This window comes from Lepidochelys kempii, chromosome 17, assembly GCF_965140265.1.
Source record: "Lepidochelys kempii isolate rLepKem1 chromosome 17, rLepKem1.hap2, whole genome shotgun sequence".
NCBI lineage: Eukaryota > Metazoa > Chordata > Testudines > Cheloniidae > Lepidochelys > Lepidochelys kempii.
This window is the reverse complement of record NC_133272.1, coordinates 22308456-22325713: the sequence shown is the minus strand read 5'-3', so window position 1 is coordinate 22325713 and position 17258 is coordinate 22308456. Positions and strand designations below refer to the sequence as shown.

General features: G+C 61.0%; 1 protein-coding gene across 1 annotated transcript in view; it reads right to left on the bottom strand.

The window, feature by feature from the left end:
• Nucleotides 1-208: 208 nt before the first annotated feature.
• LOC140899888 (maestro heat-like repeat-containing protein family member 2A) overlaps nucleotides 209-17258 on the bottom strand; it is a 64505-nt gene continuing 47455 nt past the window's right edge. Inside the window, exons 19-43 of the mRNA XM_073316147.1 lie at nucleotides 17150-17257; nucleotides 16789-16908; nucleotides 16442-16564; nucleotides 15801-15953; nucleotides 15326-15352; nucleotides 14714-14836; nucleotides 14249-14328; nucleotides 13630-13744; nucleotides 13381-13476; nucleotides 12809-12913; nucleotides 12312-12435; nucleotides 11859-11980; nucleotides 11254-11406; nucleotides 10815-10969; nucleotides 10019-10163; nucleotides 9183-9379; nucleotides 8242-8376; nucleotides 7397-7511; nucleotides 6115-6261; nucleotides 4442-4624; nucleotides 3992-4204; nucleotides 3153-3290; nucleotides 2700-2802; nucleotides 2219-2284; nucleotides 209-1717 (exon numbers count right to left, since the gene is read on the bottom strand). Of these exons, the coding sequence (XP_073172248.1) occupies nucleotides 1479-1717; nucleotides 2219-2284; nucleotides 2700-2802; nucleotides 3153-3290; nucleotides 3992-4204; nucleotides 4442-4624; nucleotides 6115-6261; nucleotides 7397-7511; nucleotides 8242-8376; nucleotides 9183-9379; nucleotides 10019-10163; nucleotides 10815-10969; nucleotides 11254-11406; nucleotides 11859-11980; nucleotides 12312-12435; nucleotides 12809-12913; nucleotides 13381-13476; nucleotides 13630-13744; nucleotides 14249-14328; nucleotides 14714-14836; nucleotides 15326-15352; nucleotides 15801-15953; nucleotides 16442-16564; nucleotides 16789-16908; nucleotides 17150-17257 (3285 nt within the window). The 3' untranslated portion in view covers nucleotides 209-1478. The remainder of the gene's footprint in view (nucleotides 1718-2218; nucleotides 2285-2699; nucleotides 2803-3152; nucleotides 3291-3991; nucleotides 4205-4441; nucleotides 4625-6114; nucleotides 6262-7396; nucleotides 7512-8241; nucleotides 8377-9182; nucleotides 9380-10018; nucleotides 10164-10814; nucleotides 10970-11253; nucleotides 11407-11858; nucleotides 11981-12311; nucleotides 12436-12808; nucleotides 12914-13380; nucleotides 13477-13629; nucleotides 13745-14248; nucleotides 14329-14713; nucleotides 14837-15325; nucleotides 15353-15800; nucleotides 15954-16441; nucleotides 16565-16788; nucleotides 16909-17149; nucleotide 17258) is intronic.

Below are 17258 nucleotides of genomic sequence, written 5' to 3'. Positions count from 1 at the left end.
CATCCTCCTGGGATGTGTTAGCAGGAGTGTTGTAAGCAAGACACGAGAAGTCATTCTTCCGCTCTAGTCGGCGCTGATATGGCCTCAGCTGGAGTCTTGTGTCCAGTTCTGGGCGCCACATTTCAGGAAAGTTGTGGACAAATTGGAGAGAGTCCAGAGGACACCAACACAAATGATTAAAGTGCTAGAAAACATATGATCTATGAGGGAAGATTGAAAAATTGGGTTTGTTTAGTCTGGAGAAGAGAAGACTGAGAGGGGACATGATAACAGTTTTCAAATACATAAAAGTTGTTACAAGGAGGAGGGAGAAAAATTGTTCTTGTTAAATTTTGAGGATAGGACACGAAGCATTGGGCTGAAATTGCAGCAAGGGAAGTTTAGGTTGGACTTCCTAGGAATAACTTCCTGTCTGGGTAGTTAAGCACTGGAACAAATTGCCTAGGGAGGTTGTGGAATCTCGTCACCGGAGATGTTTAAGAGCATGTTGGACAAACACCTGTCAGGGATGGTCTAGATAATACTTAGTCCTGTCTTGAGTGCAGGGGACTGGACTAGACGACCTCTCGAGGTCCCTTCCAGTCCTACCCTTCTATGATTCCTTAGCTGGAAGGAGCAGGCTGCTGCTCTCACTGAGACAGCCACAGGGACAGATGTGCACGGAGAGCCAGTGTTACACACAGCACCTAACACTAGCCTTTACCAGGTCAAAATGTCCCCTAGGCCCTAAGGTCCGTGAAGCTTGCTTCTCTCTCCATCACAGCAGAGCAAGGCAGTGCTGGTGGCCATTTCTTGAGCCTCTGCTAACCTCTGGTAGCCTGATAGGGTGGGAGTAGGCTGGGAGACGGTGTGGGGGAAGGGAGGCTGAGAGAGTCTCTTTAGAGGGGTTTGGGGTTTAAAAGAACAGCCCCAAAGGATCTTTTATCAGGTCAAATAAGCAAACCCTGGAGCCTGGAAGTAGCAGAGAATCGCCCGGTAGAATTGCATTGCTCTCCCCCATGCAACAGCACTGTCCTACCTGGAGCAGCATTTCAGAGTCAATGGCAGGAGCTGGACTTCACCCAGGAGAGCAGGGAAAGGTAGGGGAGGACACTCTAGATAAAAAGCCATGGCTAAATCACAACCTCCTTTCCTGGCACACGCCGGCCTGCGACTCACCTGGCCAATAGCCCCACCCAGCTGCCATCTCACCCCATGGGCATTCAATTGGTTCCCATATTTATGGCCCCTGCACCTTTAGCAGCCCAGTCTGTGAGATGCCCACGCTCCCAGCTCCTGCTGACTCAGGGCTGGGACTGACTGGGGTCCTGGACTCAGACTCCGACGAGATAGCAAAGCCCAGACCACGGCTGGAAAGGCACAGAATATATACACATATATACACACATCAATATCCAGAGTCCCTTGAGTGCGGGGAACACTCGGTTCCAAAGGCCCCAATCCTCTGCACTGGCAGCAGCATCCATCTCCTTCCAACATCAGCTGCTGGAGATGCTATCGGACTCTGCGGCATCTAGGGGCCCTGCCAGGAGTCTCCCCTTCCCCTTCCTCCTGAAGAGCTTCCTCACAAAGAGCAGCCTCCCTCGGACTCTGGGACCTGTGTGGCTGGGACCTGGCTCCTGCAGGGCTACCCGCTGCTTCTGGCTGATGGTGCTGATGGCTTCTGCCACAGCAATCTCGACAGCAGTGCTGGGGTCACCATGCAGTGCCTGGAGGGCTGTGGGGAGGAAGAGAAACCCCTTTGGGATGAGATACCTGTGCATAAACACAGATCCCTGGGGCAAGAACCACACTGGCCAAGCCCTACAATGACCATGGGCTGCATCCTCAAGGTCAGAGCCCCCAGCATGCGGACCATGCACTGACAGCACCAGGTGCATTCCCTGCAGTCCTGGGCTTGTTTGTGCGAGCAGTGGCATTGCCTGCCGAGGCTGGATCCAGCATCCTGCTGGGAGGGGGTGTTTGGCCCCCACCGTCCAGCCCGTGAGCTTCCAGCCACACTCACCTGCCAGCTGCCCTGATGTCAATGCACAGCCACCCCAGTGACCCCAAGGGCATTGCTCCCCATTTGCTCTGCTGCAAGCAAGAGCAAAACGTGGCCCTCGGCATCAGCAGTTCTCATGTTTGCCCCTTCTGCTCTGTGCCAGCTGGATGGGCCCTGGAGGGTGGCTCCTTGGGCAGGAGCTGGGGTGGGGGTGGGGTGGTCTGGGGAACTTACAGCACAGCAGCTTTCCCAGATCCAGCTGCTGGACATGCTGGGCCTCCATGTTCTCTGCCAGGATCCCTGGAGACACAAGAGGAGCATGTTGTCCCAGGGTGCTGCAAGGCAGGGTGGGTTCCTGACACCTTGAACCCAGGGCCCCAGGTTTTGGGCCAGGATCTCACAAGAATGGCTGTTCTCATGAGATTCTGGCCTTGTCTGGACCAGAACCACAACATGGCACCTCCTGGGCTGGAGCCAATCTGGGCCCAAGCCACAGGGGCCGATTCAGAGCCAGGGTTCAAACTGGACCCTCCCACCGCATTCAAAAGAGGTCAGATTAATGGCTCTGTCTTGGGCCTATCTCCTGGCTTTCCCTGGAGTCACACCACTGCCCTCGTGGGCCTGGCTCCGGAGCTGCAACCTGGCCGCGAAGGCAGGGTCACTCCACCCTGTTCCCCGTTGCCATCTGGGTGCTGATCACTGGGCACTGTCTCACCTGCCAGCTTGGCTGCTGCCAGTCTGATCCCCTCCCAGGGGCTGTGGAGGTGCAGGCAGGTCTCAATGACGAGACTGTCCAGCAGCACAGGGTCCTTCTGGGCCTAGGAGGGACCAGCGACAGAGACGGCATGAGTTCCTCCTGACCTAGAGACAGGTCAGCCCCCCTGCTCACCACAGCCTGATCCTGGAAATGAGGGGTGGGGAGGGGGATGGAGGAATCAGACCAAACCCTGCCTGGGGCTGGGGAGGCTAAATCCTAAACAACAGAGCTGTAGAGCCCTGAGCTCCCATGACACAGGTGCTTTGGACACACGGATGTGCTCACAGCCTGCCTCTCAGAGCTGCTCCTGGGGCCTTAGCAAGGGAAGGAGCAGGAGGGAGGAAGGGCTACCCTGCTGTTGGGTCTAAAGCACAGTCACAGAGAATGGCCCATTCTTGGCAGCTCTCTCACCAGCTGTTTGCAGACGTGTCCCATCAAGTGTTCGTGCCTCTCCCCGGAGGCGCCTGTCAGGAGCCTACTGTCAAAGGCTCCCGCGAGCCCCGTGAGGCCTATGAACGGGGCGCACACCTGGAAGGCAGCGTAGCAGGCCTGGAAGCAGAGAAGTGGTGAGTCGGGGCCCCATGCACAGGAACAAAGCTCTCCACTGTCCAGACTATTGCAGACAGTGGGGGTGGGGACTCTGCTGGGACAGAGATCAGGTACACAAGGGGTGTCCGCTACACAGTGACCCCTGTGCAACCCCCTTGTGAAGAGGTCACTAACCCTGCCCTAGCATGGAAGGGTTAAGGAGCTGCCCTGGGCTGGAGAGGCCCAGCCCCCACAGTGGCACCTCATACATGAAGTAACTGGACTCCCACATCTGCACCCCCATGTAGCCTAAAGGGGGTGCCCCACCACAGACAGATTTGTGATACCCCTCCAATGGGATACACCCAGGTACCCCCAAAGCCCGATCCAGCCCCTCCCAGTGGGTTATACCCCCTCAATGCACCCTCAGTTCTGCTCCCTATGACCCCCATCTCACTGGGGTTACTCTGAGGGCAGCACTTGGCCCAGGATCACCCATCACTTGTCAGCCTCCCTCCTTGGCAAAAGCAGTGCGAGCAGGTTGAGATGGGGCTCTCTCCCTGTCTGTGCCTGTGTCTCAGGATCAGGCCCAGCAGGGGGCTCTCTCCCTGTCAGTGACTCTGCACCCACGTCTCAGGATCAGGCCCAGCAGGGAGCTCTCTCCCTGTCAGTGACTCTGCACCCACGTCTCAGGATTAGGCCCAGCAGGGGGGTTCTCTCACGGTCTGCGCCCGCATCTCAGGATCAGGACCGGCGGGGGGGCTCTCCCTGCGTCTCACCGTGGCTGCCTCAGGGCTTGGGTCCCGCACATGGAGCATGAGAGCGGCCCAGCTGCTCCTCACTTCCCCTGTGAAGAGCTGCCGGTGCTTGTGGTGGGCCGAGCTGGCCAGGGCCCCAAACAGGCCAAATGCTGCCGCGCGCACGGCGCCGTCCTCCTGCCGCAGAGAGCAGAGGGCAGAGTCAGTGGGCATGCCTGAGAGTGGGCAATGCCCCAACGGAGGGGCAGCAAGCATCCACCCCATTTTCTGTCCTGCTCCCAGGTCCTATGCCTGGAGAGCTGGAGCTGGTCTGGGGAACCCAGGCAATGGGGGTGTCCCTGAGAGCCGGCACTCTGAGCCCCTGCTCTAGGGGGCGCAGGGGGAGAGCTCTGTCCGTGCACTGGGGCGACTCACGTGTGGGAAGTGTGCCCGGGCCTGCGCAGCCATGGGCTGGGAGAGGCGGCCCATGTCACGCTCGCTCAGCTGCCCCAGCATCTTGCATAGGGCCCGCATGCTCTCGCCCACGACCTGGGGGCTGCTGGGCTCAGCCAAGGGGTGGCGCAGGGTGTCCAGCAGGAGCTGCCTGTGCTTCTTCACCTGAATGGAACCCGACAATCAGACATACCCCAGTGCCCCCCAGGATCCAGGTGAGTGGAGCGCAGAATGTGATGGGGAGGGGCCAGCTGGGGGCCCAGGTGAGGGAGGGGGCTGGCTGGGGGTCTGGGTGAGTGGGAGGGTGTGACGAAGTGGAAATGTTCTTAATGTTTTCTCTGAATAATGTATGGGTGCCTCAGTTTCTCCCATGCAGTTCTTAAGTATCTAGGTGGTGGGATAAGGGTGTATGATTGCTGCAAAGCCCTAGTGGGCAGGTGCGTGCAGGGATCTGCACAAAGAATGGCCGACACCCTGTCTCCTGGCAACTGATGGCCTGAGCCTCTCCTGGGCCCCTCCTCTGCAAAGGTGCCAACTGAAGGTGTTGGAGAACAAAGAGATCAGGTGCCCTCCTGGCCCAGGAGAGAGACAAAGTGTGACGAAGTGGAACTGTTCGATGTGACGAAGTGGGACTGTTCTTAAACTTCTCTTTGAATACTGTGTGGGTGCCTCAGTTTCCCCTAGGCATTTCTTAAGTATCTAGGTGGTGGGATAAGCTGTGTGATTGTTGCAGAGCCTTAGAGGGCAGCGTGAGGCTGTCTAGGCAGAGAATGGCTGACACCCTGTCTCCTGGCAACTGGTGGCCTGGGCCCCTCCTCTGCAAAGTTACCAACTAAAGGTGTTGGAGAACAAGGAGATCAGGTGGCCTCCTGGCCCGGGAAAGAGACAAAGGCGAGAGAAGGGGCTGGAGAATTTCAGTTTGGAGCTGGCTGGGGAAATGGAGAGAGGGCCAGATGGGGCTCTGGCCTCCCTGCCCCCCAAGATGGACCTGACTGAGGGGTCCTGGTCTCTGTACCTACCAGCTCTGTTTTAGACCATGTTCCTGTCGTCTAATAAACCTTCTGTTTTACTGGCTGGCTGAGAGTCATGTCTGACTATGGAATTGGGGTGCAGGGCCCTCTGGCTTCCCCAGGACCCCGCCTGGGCGGACTTGCGGTGGGAAGCGCACGGAGGGGCAGAGGATGCTGAATGCTCTGAGGTCAGAGCCAGGAAGGTGGAAGCTGTGTGAGCTATTTTGCCTTGGAGAGGAGGCTTCCCCAGATTCCTGACTGGCTTCGTAGGGAGTAGTTCCAGAGCATCGCCTGGTGACTCTGTGACAGAGGGATATGCAGTGGGGAGGGGCCAGCTGGGGGGCCGGGGGAGTGCGGGAGGAATGTGCAGTCGGGAGGGGCCGGTTGGGGGTCCTGGTGAGTTAAGGGTGGTATATGATGGGGAGGGGCCGGCTGGGGATCCTCCTGCTTCAGTCTCTGCCCCAGGTGCAGGAGGGGTGGCACCAGCCATATTGGGAACATCCCCCAGACCTGACTGCCTCTACTGTTAGAGCCCAGGGCAAGGGGGGTTGCTGGAAATAAAAAATGCAGCCCCTGGACTCACTCCCTCCCGCCGACCGCGGTGCTCCCCTTGCCCCACCTCTGGCCACACTGCCCTCTGCCCACCTTCTGCGGCGCCCCCTGGGGCATGTTCCCCAGCCCACGGGCTGCCAGCCAACGGATGGTGTCACTCTCATCACTGGCCCCTGCCACCAGGTGCTTCAAGACAGGTTTTAGCAGCTTCCTCTGCCGCAGCACGGGGTGACTCATTAGCTGAGGGACAAGAGACCACGATCATGGCCAGGGACGCGGAGTCACTCATCGGGCAGTTTGGCAGCAGAGCACAGCCCCAGCTCCCTCCGGCTCTGGGCTGGGGGGTTCAGCTCTGACAGGCACCACAGTGCCTCTCGGCACTCTCATGGGGTGGGGTGACTCTCCCCTGGGCTCAGCGCATTGCACACAGGGGGTGCGTGTGTCTCACTGTCCTCTTAGCAGCTGGGAAAACTGAGGCAGCGAGCGGGGAAGTGACTCACTGAGGGGCCAGTGGCAGAGTGGGCACAGGACCCAGCCCTCCAGTCTCACTCCCCTGTCCCAGCCTAGCTGGAGAGGAGATGGGCGTGGCTGGGCTGGCTCTCCAGGGAGTTTCTCCAGGCCAGACCCTGTAGCTCTCTCTGGCTCCCAGGATAACCTGCCTCTGCTGCTGCCCGGGGTCTGCCAAGGCCTGGCCTGGCCTGATGGGAGGGGCGGAGTGCACTGAATGGGCCAGTCCTACAGCTGGGATCCTCCTTTCCCACAGTCCGTGGGGCTTTGGCTCAGGGCAGCCATTTGGGTCCACGGCCAGTGCCAGCCTGTGACTTCAGGGTGCTGTCTGGCTGCTCATCCACCCAGCGAGGAGGAGGGCGAGCCAGGCAGCCTGGGCTGGAGGGCGAACTCCTTTGGGCTGGACTCTGCTCTCCGCAACGGGGTGTCAAGCAGGGTGCAGCCAGAGAAGGGAGAGCAGGGCCTGCCCTGGTGTTGGTTCTGATTCCCAGCACAATGGACGGGGGCTACTCCCAGCTGGAACGAAGCAGGGGTGCAGCAAGGGACCCTGGGGTGCAAGGGCCTAGAGCGGGGTTGCTCAGCCTCTGCCCAGCCTCCCAAAATCCTGCCCCCCATGTGCAGGGCAGTGGGGCCCTGCTCCCCTGAAAGAAGGGGCAGAACGCGCCCTCAATGTGCCACTGTTAGAGAACGAGGGGCACAGCAGAAGTGCCAGGGGGTGATGGCTCTCAGGGGGTTCTATGTAAAATGGAGGGAGAACACAACCCCTGGGCCCATCCCATTGCCTGCCCAGCTGCCTCCCCACCTCGTGCCCACCCCATTACCCGCCCAGGCAGCACCCTGGGGAGAGCCCATCTGGGGCCCGTCTCACCTCAGCGTAGAAGGCTGTGCCAGTGACTCTCCAGTCCTCACATGGGGAGCTCAGGGACGGGAACAGGAGCTGCAGGATCCTCTCCAGTGGTGCCTCGCCCACCTGCGCCAGAGCCCTGTGTACAGAGCAGTGGGGGTGAGTCTGGGCAGTGTCTGGGCTGGCAGAGCTAAGCAAGAGCCAACTGCAGGGGCTCTGAGCACCTCGTGGGGTGAGTGGGCCCAAACCAGCTCCTCCGCCCAAGGGCCGCAGAGTCACTGTGGAGGAGGCAGAAAGGTTTGGAATATTTTTCTGCAAAGGATGTGTGACTCTGTTTCCCCTCTCTCTGGATTGCTACCCACTGGTGTGAAGGGGTTCCCTTCCCCTCTGGACCGGGGAGCAGCAAGAGTTGGGTAAATGGCCCATAGACTGCAGCGTAGGAATGAGCTCTCAGAGAGATGCTGCCTGGGAGATGCAGTGGAAGACCCACCATAAGGCCTGGCAGCCAAAGGGAGTAGTGATCACAGTGGGACGGGGCTGGGAGATGAGGGGCTGCCATGCGGCAGACCGGGGTTTGGGAGCTCTAGCCAGGCAGGGACAGATGAGTCCAGGAGTCTTGGCCCCCGAGAGAGAGGTGCTGTCCAGCACAGACCCACAGAGGAGCTCTGCTTTGCCATGAATTCCTGTATCCCTGGCCACTAGTCACTGCCCTGCATCGCTGCCTCACTTCACAGGGGCCTGAACTCAGCGGCATGGGGAGGGCCCAGTCTTGGAGCAGTCTGCCTTGCAGAAAGTGGAGGCCCAGGGTCTAGCACACCACTGGGGACTCTGCAGAGAGACAGCAGAAGGGCTGGAGGCCCACTCCTCACCTCGCCAGCAGGGAGACACCTTCGGGGAAGCTGCGGGGATCCTCCAGAAGGCGCCAGCCTTGCTCCTTGTCCAGGGTCCTGGACACATCCTGCAGGCCCTTAGCGAGCACGGCTCTGAGTGCCACCACCATCAGGCTGGGGAGACAGCAGGGCTGCTCTGGTGAACGGGGATGCAGGATCCAGCTGCCTGGCTATCCTCAGCCCTGTGCCCCCCATGTGTCACTAACCCCCATGGACAGAGGGGGAAAATGAGGCCCAGAGAGGGCCTGGGACTTGGCCAGAAATGCCTAGAGAATGAGGCAAGACTGAAATCAGAACCCAGCTGGCTGAATCCCAGGGCTCAGCCCCACTGCCCAGGCTAAGGGGCACAGCTGAAGCGGGGGAGCAGAGCAGAGATGGGGGAGGGCAGAGGCCAGAGGGATCCTGTCAGCGGCAGACCATGGGGCTAGCGGCACCAGATCCTTCCCAGGCACTGACTGCAGGATGGGACAGATGGGGACCTGGGGGGTGTTCTTGCCCCTGGGTGTTTCCTCTGAGGGGATGCCGGTGCAGAATGGGAAGGGGTGTCCTTGTTCTCAGACAACACCTATGACGGGTGGGGGCGGCCTTGTCCTTGGGCATTGCTGGTAGGGTGACCAGATACCAAGTGTAAAAAATCGGGACAGGGAGTGGGGGGTGGGGGGAATAGGTGCCTATATAGAAAAAAGCCCCCAAAATCAGGACTGTCCCTATAAAATTGGGACATAGGGTCACCCTAATTGCTGGTTAGGGGTGGAGGGCTGGGGTCGATAGGGATGCCTTGCCCCAAACGCTACCTGTGGGGGACAGAGGGTGGAGTGCCCTTGCCCCAGGCTTAACCTGTGAGGAGTGGGGATGGGGTGCCCTTGCCCCAGATGCTACCTGCAGGGGTGGGAGTGGGGTGCCCTTGCCCCAGACATTACCTGCGGGGGGTGGAGGGTGGGGGTGCAGCTCCCTTTGGGCCGGCCAGGGGTCTCCCAGCCCTGGAGGGCAATGGCGTGTCGCTGTCCAGGGTGCGGCTGAGCTGGTACAGGAGGGCACAGCAGAGCTCAGGGAGCAGCCAGCCCAGCGCATTCCCGACCGCTGCCCCCATCACCACCTCGCCGATGGCACAGACCACCTGTGGGACAGGCCCACACAGCGTTAACAGGAGCTACCCTCCCCCAGCTCCACTCCCCTGGCTGACATGGCCCATGGGCCCTTCTCTGCCCCAGAAGGGTCTGTGGAGAGAGGAGGGGGCAAGCCTGCCCCAGAGGGGTCTGTGCCTTATGCCAATCCAGGGCCTTCTTCCTTCCATGAAATCTGCCCTGGAAGGACCTAGCAACTCCCTGCCCAGCCAGCAACGGGATCCAGCAGCCCATGGACTGGGTCATAGAAGATTAGGGTTGGAAGAGACCTCAGGAGGCCAGGGGGCTCAAAGCAGGACCAACCCCAACTAAATCCTTCCAGTCAGGGATTTGTCAAACCGGGACTTAAAAACCTCTAAGGGATGGAGATTCCACCACCTCCCTAGGGAACCCATTCCAGTGCTTCACCACCCTCCAGGTGAAATAGTGTTTCCTAATATCCAACCTAGACCTCCCCCACTGCAGCTTGAGACCATTGCTCCTTGTTCTGTCATCAGCTACCACTGAGACCAGGATCCATCCTCTTTGGAACCCCCCTTCAGGTAGTTGTCCCAGAGCCCAGTGCTGGTGGAGGATGGGGGCTGGCTGTCCCCTCCCTGTAATTGCCATACCCACAGCCCCCCTGCACTCACCGAGAGGGGACTGGCAACTGCTACCTCCTGGGTCTCAGCCCCTTGCTCTGCTGCTGGCCCCCTGGGGATCCGGTCTAGCAAATCCTTTAGGATATCCTGGAAGAAATCCTCAGCAGCCAGAGCTGCCCAGAGCTCCTTGCTGTCCCTAGAGCATAGCAGACCCAGAGACATCTGTCAGTGGGAGCCCCCGCTCCAGGCCCAGACACCACCTCGCTGCGGCTGGGGACCTTTGTGTGGGCAGGGCCCACTCTAATGCCCTGGGGTGAAAGGCTGTGGGCAGCTCAAAGAGGAGGTCAGAGAGACCAGTCTCTGGCTTTATTGCCCCTCTCATGCTCCTTTGGCAGTCAGGGCCCAGCTTAGGGGACTCAGCTTCTCCGGAGTCCCAGGCCAGAGCGGGTCAGACCTCTCCCAGCCCTGCGCCCCCAGTGGCTGGAGGAGTTTGGGGGTCTAAACTTGGACCCGTGACCTTGAAGCGCATGTGGAGCAGGAAGTGAGGCTGACTCAGCAGGACCCCAAAAGTGTTGGGCTAGATGTGGGCGTACCCCTGGCTTGTGTTTAGGGCCAGCCTGCACCTGTTCCCCCTGCTGTTGCCCCAGAGATCGGAGGGGTGGGGGTGGGCGAGGGGTAACCCTCGCTAGGAAAGAGCTGAGGAACCTTGCCCAAGCTGTGGAATCACATCAGCCCTTGGACCAGGGATGTGGGGCAAAGGGCACCTCCTGGGTTGCTCCCTGGTACATGTGGCATGTGGCTCACCCCACCGCTAGGAGGCCTGTGCTGGGCCAGGTGCTGCACTCACCTATCCATTGGCAGGGGGCGCTGTAGGAGGTAGGTGACCACAGTCTCCTGGTGGTGCTGAGCCAGCAGTGAGACTGCCTGGGCCAGGAGCCCTCTCGGCTCAGGGTCCTCCGTGCAGCGCAGGTAGGTGCTGGTGATGCTCAGGATGGCCTGGACCTGGCCGTGACAGAGAGATTACCCTGGCCCACTCCTCGGGAACGCCAGCAGCGGAGAAGCCTCCCTACCACATATCTTCTGCCACTCACTTGGCCCCCCAGCCAGCTCCTCCCCATCACATATCATCCTCTGCTCACCCAGCCCCTGTCCCCTCCCCTCCCCGTGCCTGGGGGAAGGGGCTGCTGCCTCCTTGCAGCTCTTGATCAGAGCCCCTGACAGACAGTCTCAGGGAGCCCCGCTGCCACAAACCCAGCCCCAAACACCCACGGCCAACCCAGCTTTACTGTGTCCTTCAGGTCACTGGCGCGGTCTGTCAGGAGCGTGAGAAACCACAGGACACTGGCCTGGTCACAGGCCTGGCTCACGGCCCCCAGGCTCTCCAGCAGGGTCTGGGTGAAGGGCAGGATCTCCGCCTTGGGCAGGGCCCTGCTGACGATCTGCAAAGAGAGGGGCACAGCCATGGCCTGGGGTTGCTGCTCACTCCTCAGCCAGGCAGGGCCCCAGGGAGAGTTTGGCCATGAGCAGGGAGTAGGGCTGTCCCTGGCTGCTCTCCCCTTCAGGCTGCTGGCCCCTCTGGGGAGAATCCCTGCCCCAGAGATCCAACCAGAGCCTGTGTACTGGGAGGGGCGTGGGAAGTCTGCTCAGTGCTGGGGCATCCCGCATCCAGATAGTGGAGTTCCTGGTTCTGCCCCTTGCTTTTGCCCATGAGAGATCCACGCTGTCACCCAGCATGCCCCTGTGAATCCCCTCCTGGTTACTGACAAGGAGCCTCCCAGTTGCCAGATTATTGCCCCAGCCGCCCGGCCTCCTACAAGCAGCTCAGCCCAGTAGCCCCCTCCCCAGGTGGCCCAGTCCAGTAGCTGCCTGACTCAGCTCTTGGAGTCCTTACTTTGGCCAGTTTGATAGATGCATCCCACACCTTGCCGGGATCTGCACTCTGCAGCTCCTGACACATGCACCGCAGCACCCACTCCTTATCTTGGCCCCTCAGGGTCCAAGGCTGCTTGATAACTGCAGGAATCAACCAGGGGAAGATGCTTAGCCTGGCCTGTGGGCCCGAGCCACTGCCCCTTGGGTGCCATTATTAGTGCACCCGGAGCTGCTGAGGCTGGGGGCCCAGCCCCTCATGGCATTGAGCCTGGCACATGCTTGTGTCTGGCCCTCTATTCACCCCAAGGCATCTGCAATGCCATACCCTGAATGGGCCCTCTATTCACCCCGGGACACCCCTGGGCCATGCCCTCTATTTGCCCCAGGGCACCTCTGGGCGATGCCCCATGCCACCCCCGGGCCATGCCCTCTATTTGCCCCAGGGCACCCGCTGCCCCTGAGGCCTCCGCACCTTGTATGTCTAGCAGGCACCTGATGGCATCCCCTGCACCCTGGCGGATGCTGCCCAGTGAGTCACAGGTGTAGGGGCCCAGCGTCCCAGCCAGGGCACTGAACTGGCCAGGAGGTATCTGTGTCTGGTTGGGAAAAGAAAGAGAACAACAAATGGGCTTCATCTGGGTGCAACCAGCCCCTCGCCTCGCCTTGGCCCAGGATCTGGTCCATACCAGACAGTGACCTCACTCTGCCAACAGTTGCCTGCTCCCAGGGACCAGCCTGACTGCTCCTGAGAGCAGGCCCTTTCCGCGCAGGGGCTGAGTGTGCCCACAGCCAGGAAAGTACCGAGGGGCTGCCCCCAGGCCACTCGCTGCTGTGCGGGGGCTGCTGGGGCCCAGGGATCCTGCTCTGCCCTTCCCCATATGGGACCCATGGGGATATCCTGGGGCAGAGGCAGAGTGCCTGAGCTGGCTGCAGGCAGGCGCTGGGCCAGGCGGGTGGGGTGGTACTCACGGTGATGGTAACCATCTGGAGATACGCCCTCAGCAGGTGGGTGCTGACCCGCATGGCACGTGCACGCTCCCACACCTGCTCTGACACCAGCCATCTCTGCAGGAGCTGTGGGCAGAGCAGGGCAATGAGCAAACCCCCCACCAATTGCACCTGGGGGAGGAGGGGCCCAGCGAGGGTGGGGAATGGCACCTGGAGAGGCCTCCGCATGGCACCTCCTGGGCCATGCCCGGAGCAGTGCTTGGCTCCCAGCCCCTTGAAGGGGGAGGGGCTGTGCAGACAGCCTGTGGCTCCTCTCCCCCCGGAGGTGCAGGTCTTCAAAGCAATGGAGACCAGGAAAGTGGGGGCAGTCCAACCACCCTTCCCTCTGGGGTGCAGTGCTCCAGGGAGTGTTTCTGCCCAGACAAGGAGGTTTTTCTGTGGGGTCCTTCCCCCCTCTAGCTCCTGTCTGAAATGAGCCCCATGTTGGGCAAAGGCTGAGCCTGACTCTCCCAGACTCCGGGCAGGGGACCCTGAGGTGACAGGAGCCATCAAGGAGTCTGGACAGAAGACCTCCCTGCCCAGCCCCCACTCACCCGGAAGGTTCCCTGGAGTCGCTCTGGCGTCTCATCCTCCTCCAGCAACATCTCCATTAGCCCCTCCAGGGTGGCCATGGTGCTGGCATAAAGAGTCTACAAACCAGAGGGAGGAGTGAGGCCCTGGTGGGGCTGGCAAGGGGCAGAGGGGGCTGGTACCTAGGCCCAGCCCTCGGGGGAGTGATGCCTAGGCACCATGACCCTGCGGGGGTGCCCGGTCAGGGGCAGGGAGGACGGGCTTTCACATACCTGGATGGGCCCCACATCTGCAGTGAACTCCTGGGGAGGCAGGGAGAAGACACTATCAAGGCACTGCTCCATCAACTCCTGATTCTTTTCACGGCTCAGTGGCTGCTTCACTTTACTGGCAGGAGAGAGCATGGCGGGAGGTGTTAGAGGCAGGGCAGAGACCCACAGACCTCTCCAGGCCAACACCCCTTCCCCCTGCTTCCTTCCCTGCCTCCCTTCCCCTGGGGCTCCCCCAGTGCCCCCATCCCTGCCCCCCTCTCCCCAGGGTTCTCCCCTTGCTCTCTTGGGTGTGCAGTGGTTGATCTGCCAGCAGGCAGGGGCTCTGTGCCCAATAGGGCTCTCCTGCGGAGATCAGGAGCAATCTGCAGTGATCTGAGTGCCAGTGATCTCGACGGGATTTTTTCAGCTCTGGGGCCCAGGCCACCCTGGGAACTGAGCCCCTGGCTCTAGGAAGGCTGGGCAGCTCTCCCCACACTAGTGGCACCATGGGGGTCACTCTCCTGCTTCATACACTGCCCGGAACAGCCCATGTCAGGGCTTGCCCATGCTAGTCACCATGAGTAAGGATGACCAAAGTGCCAGCTGGTGTAGAGGGGGCTAGGGGCAGAGCAATACCCACCTCAGGTGCCCGATGGCCACCATTGCCTCCTGACGAACTGTGGAGAGCAGGGAGCTCCTTGGCTCAGCCTTAATGATCTCCTGAAGTACACACAGAGAGACCAAGAATATGGGGGGAGGCCATGGTATCCCTGGGGGCGACAATGGGACTCCCCCCCCCGGGGGACTGACATAATGCCCAGAATTGATGGGGGGGGAGGGCTGATGGAACTTCCCAGTGCCCATGGGACTGCATCCCCTGACCCCAAGCCAGCCTCTGCGTCTTGCCAGCAGCCTCAGGGCAGGTTTGGACAGCGTTGGGATGACCTCCAGAGAGCAGCCCACTCCCCAGCTACTCTCAAGGACACAGTTATCCAGTTCTATCCCAGAGCCCTAGCCTGCTGGAGCCAGGGCAATGAGACCCCAGCTCAGGGCAACCCCGAGGCCATGAGGTTGCTCCCCCAGGACTGGGGATCCCCGCACTCACCAGCAACTGGCTGAGCAGCACCTGTTTGTGGGGAAGCTGGTGGGGTTGGGATTCCCCGCTCCTCTGGACGGCCAGGCTGACTGCGGAGATGCTCTCAATGAAGCGCAGAGTAAGGGCCGTGTCCTACATCCCCACAGAGAGGAGAGTGGGAATGAGAGTTGGACACAGCCTCCCCAGCCCTTTGAGGTGAGTACAGGCTCCCAATCCAGGGAGGCCCCCCCCACCCAGGCGAGGACCCTGGCCACCCCATCACGCCCCTCATAGGAAGGGCCCAAAGTCATATGGCACCCGGATGGGGAGGGGCCCAGAAGCTTATGAATACCCCAACCCCACAGAACCAGATTCATGGAACCAGCAGCCCCCGCACAGCAGCGAGTGGCCTGGGGGCAGCCCCTCGGTACTTTCCTGGCTGTGGGCACACTCAACCAGATTCATGGAACAGCAGCATAAACTAGTCCCATGCACCAGCATCCCCAGGGCTGAGACTGAGCCTGGCTGCCAGCAGCCCACAGCCTGGCCCAGCCCCAGCCTTCCCACAATTCATGCAGATGCCCCGGCCCGAGCTGCATGGGCCCTGGGGGACACACTGGGATCATACTCGCTGCTCGTTACCATCTGCCTGGCGTTTAGTCCCAGCGCCTGAAAAACAAAATGGGAGCAGCTGTCAGACATCAGCATTGAAGCCTCCAGGGATAAGCCAGGGCCCCCAGAGCCACCTCCCCCTGGGGGGGGGGCAGCATGGAGCCATGCTCATTGTGCCAGGGGGCCCTCAGACCCACCTCCCTCTGGTCCCTGTGCAGGTTTAAAGCTATATGGCCCAGGGAAAGGAGGAGGGCTGGGCTGGGAGCCACAGGGCCCTAAGAGGTGAGCAGGGCCCCAGCTGTCTCCTTCCATCCCCGCTATCCTCCCATCAATCCATTTCTCCCCCCCTCCCCTCACCCCGTGGCTGCCCTGGACTCATCAGTGGCCCCTTCAATCCATGGTGCCCTCACCCCATGGCCTGAGACCCGATCCTGTGAGGTCCTGGGAGCCCAATCTCAGAAGGCAGGTGGCAGGGAGGTTGGGACCAACTGCTGCGGGCAGGTACCTGGGAGCTGGTGCTGTAATGGTGCAGGATTTTGGGTACGATCTCATCCACCAGCAGAGGGAGCAGCTGCTGGGGGGGTGCCTGGGCTGCTGCACTGCTGTAGAACAGCAGGAGGGCGCTCTTCACTCTGTCCCTCTCCCATGGGGCCAGGCCCTGGGACAAGGAAGAGAAGAGCAGGAACGTTTCTGGGGAAAGGCCTTTCCCTCCTCAGGTCCAGAGGCCCTGGGCAGGCATTTCCTTGGGGCTCACGGGCTGGGAAGATTGTTCCCTAGATTCTATAAACATTGTCCCGTCCCCCTGGCCCTGTCCAGCGCCAACCCCCCCACCCAAGAACAAACCTCTGGCTCCCCATACATTCCCCACATGCCCTGGCGGTGACCCCAAGCCTCATCCCTGCCTACTTAACCAGTTCCCTCAGGTGATCCCCCCAGCCATGTGGCGACAGAGTGGCTCCATGTCCCAACCCAGACAGGGTCAGAACCATGGTTCTGGCTGGGCCAGCCGTGGGCTCTGACAATCAGAAACTTGGCTAACCCAGCCCAGCCCTTCTGCACCACGCGCCTGTGCCTTGCTGGCCTGGACCCCAGCCAACAGCCCCATGCAGGCAGGGTTGGGGGCTAGGAGAAGGTGGGGTGCTGTACCTTGCACAGGCTGAGATGCCAGGAATCCTCCCCCTCTGCCATTTCCTCCTCAAAGTCGCCCAGAGCTCTCAGGATGGCATCCAGCTGGTCCCTGGCACAGAGCTGCAGGCAGGAGCCAAGGCACTGGGAGCGAGAGCTCGGGGTCAGTTGAGACCCATCAGCACCTCCCCGGGGCCAGGGCTCCCAGCCACGACCAGTCTCCCCAGTCCCCGGGCCCAGTGCTCCAGTCACTCCTTAGTCACTCTCAGGAGCTCCAATTGCACACCAAGGCCACAGGCCTCTTCCTGGGGGAAGGGCCCTCCAGAGCTGCTGGGTGCTCTGGGGTGCAGGCGGTCTCAGCCCCTCACCTCCGTCTCTGTGTCATTCAGATAGTCGGTCATGCGCAGCAGCTCCCGGAGCTGCCCTGTCACTGCAGCCACATCCTTGCCCATGGCCAGGGCTGTGCCCAGCACCTTGCAGAGGAAAGCCTGAAAGAGAGTGCAGGGGAGGGGCCAGCCCCAGTCTCGGTGAGGGTGCTCTGTGCCATTGCTGGGGCGAAGGCCACGCCAGCCTGGGCCAGGATCAGGACCTGTAGCTTCAGGCAGGGGCTGGCCCCACATGCACAGGGGGAACTGCAGGGCTTGGTCTCACTCGTGTGGGACTGTCCCAGCACCCCCTGCCCCTCCCCAGAGCCCCCCAGCGCTAGAGAGGCCTTCTCTGGGAACTGACCTTCTCCACAGAGCCACTGGCATAGCTGCCCATCTGCCGGCCCAGCTCCTGGCTCAGATCCTGGCTCCAGCCACCCTCTTTGCTCCTCTCCAAGGTCTTTCGGAGGAAC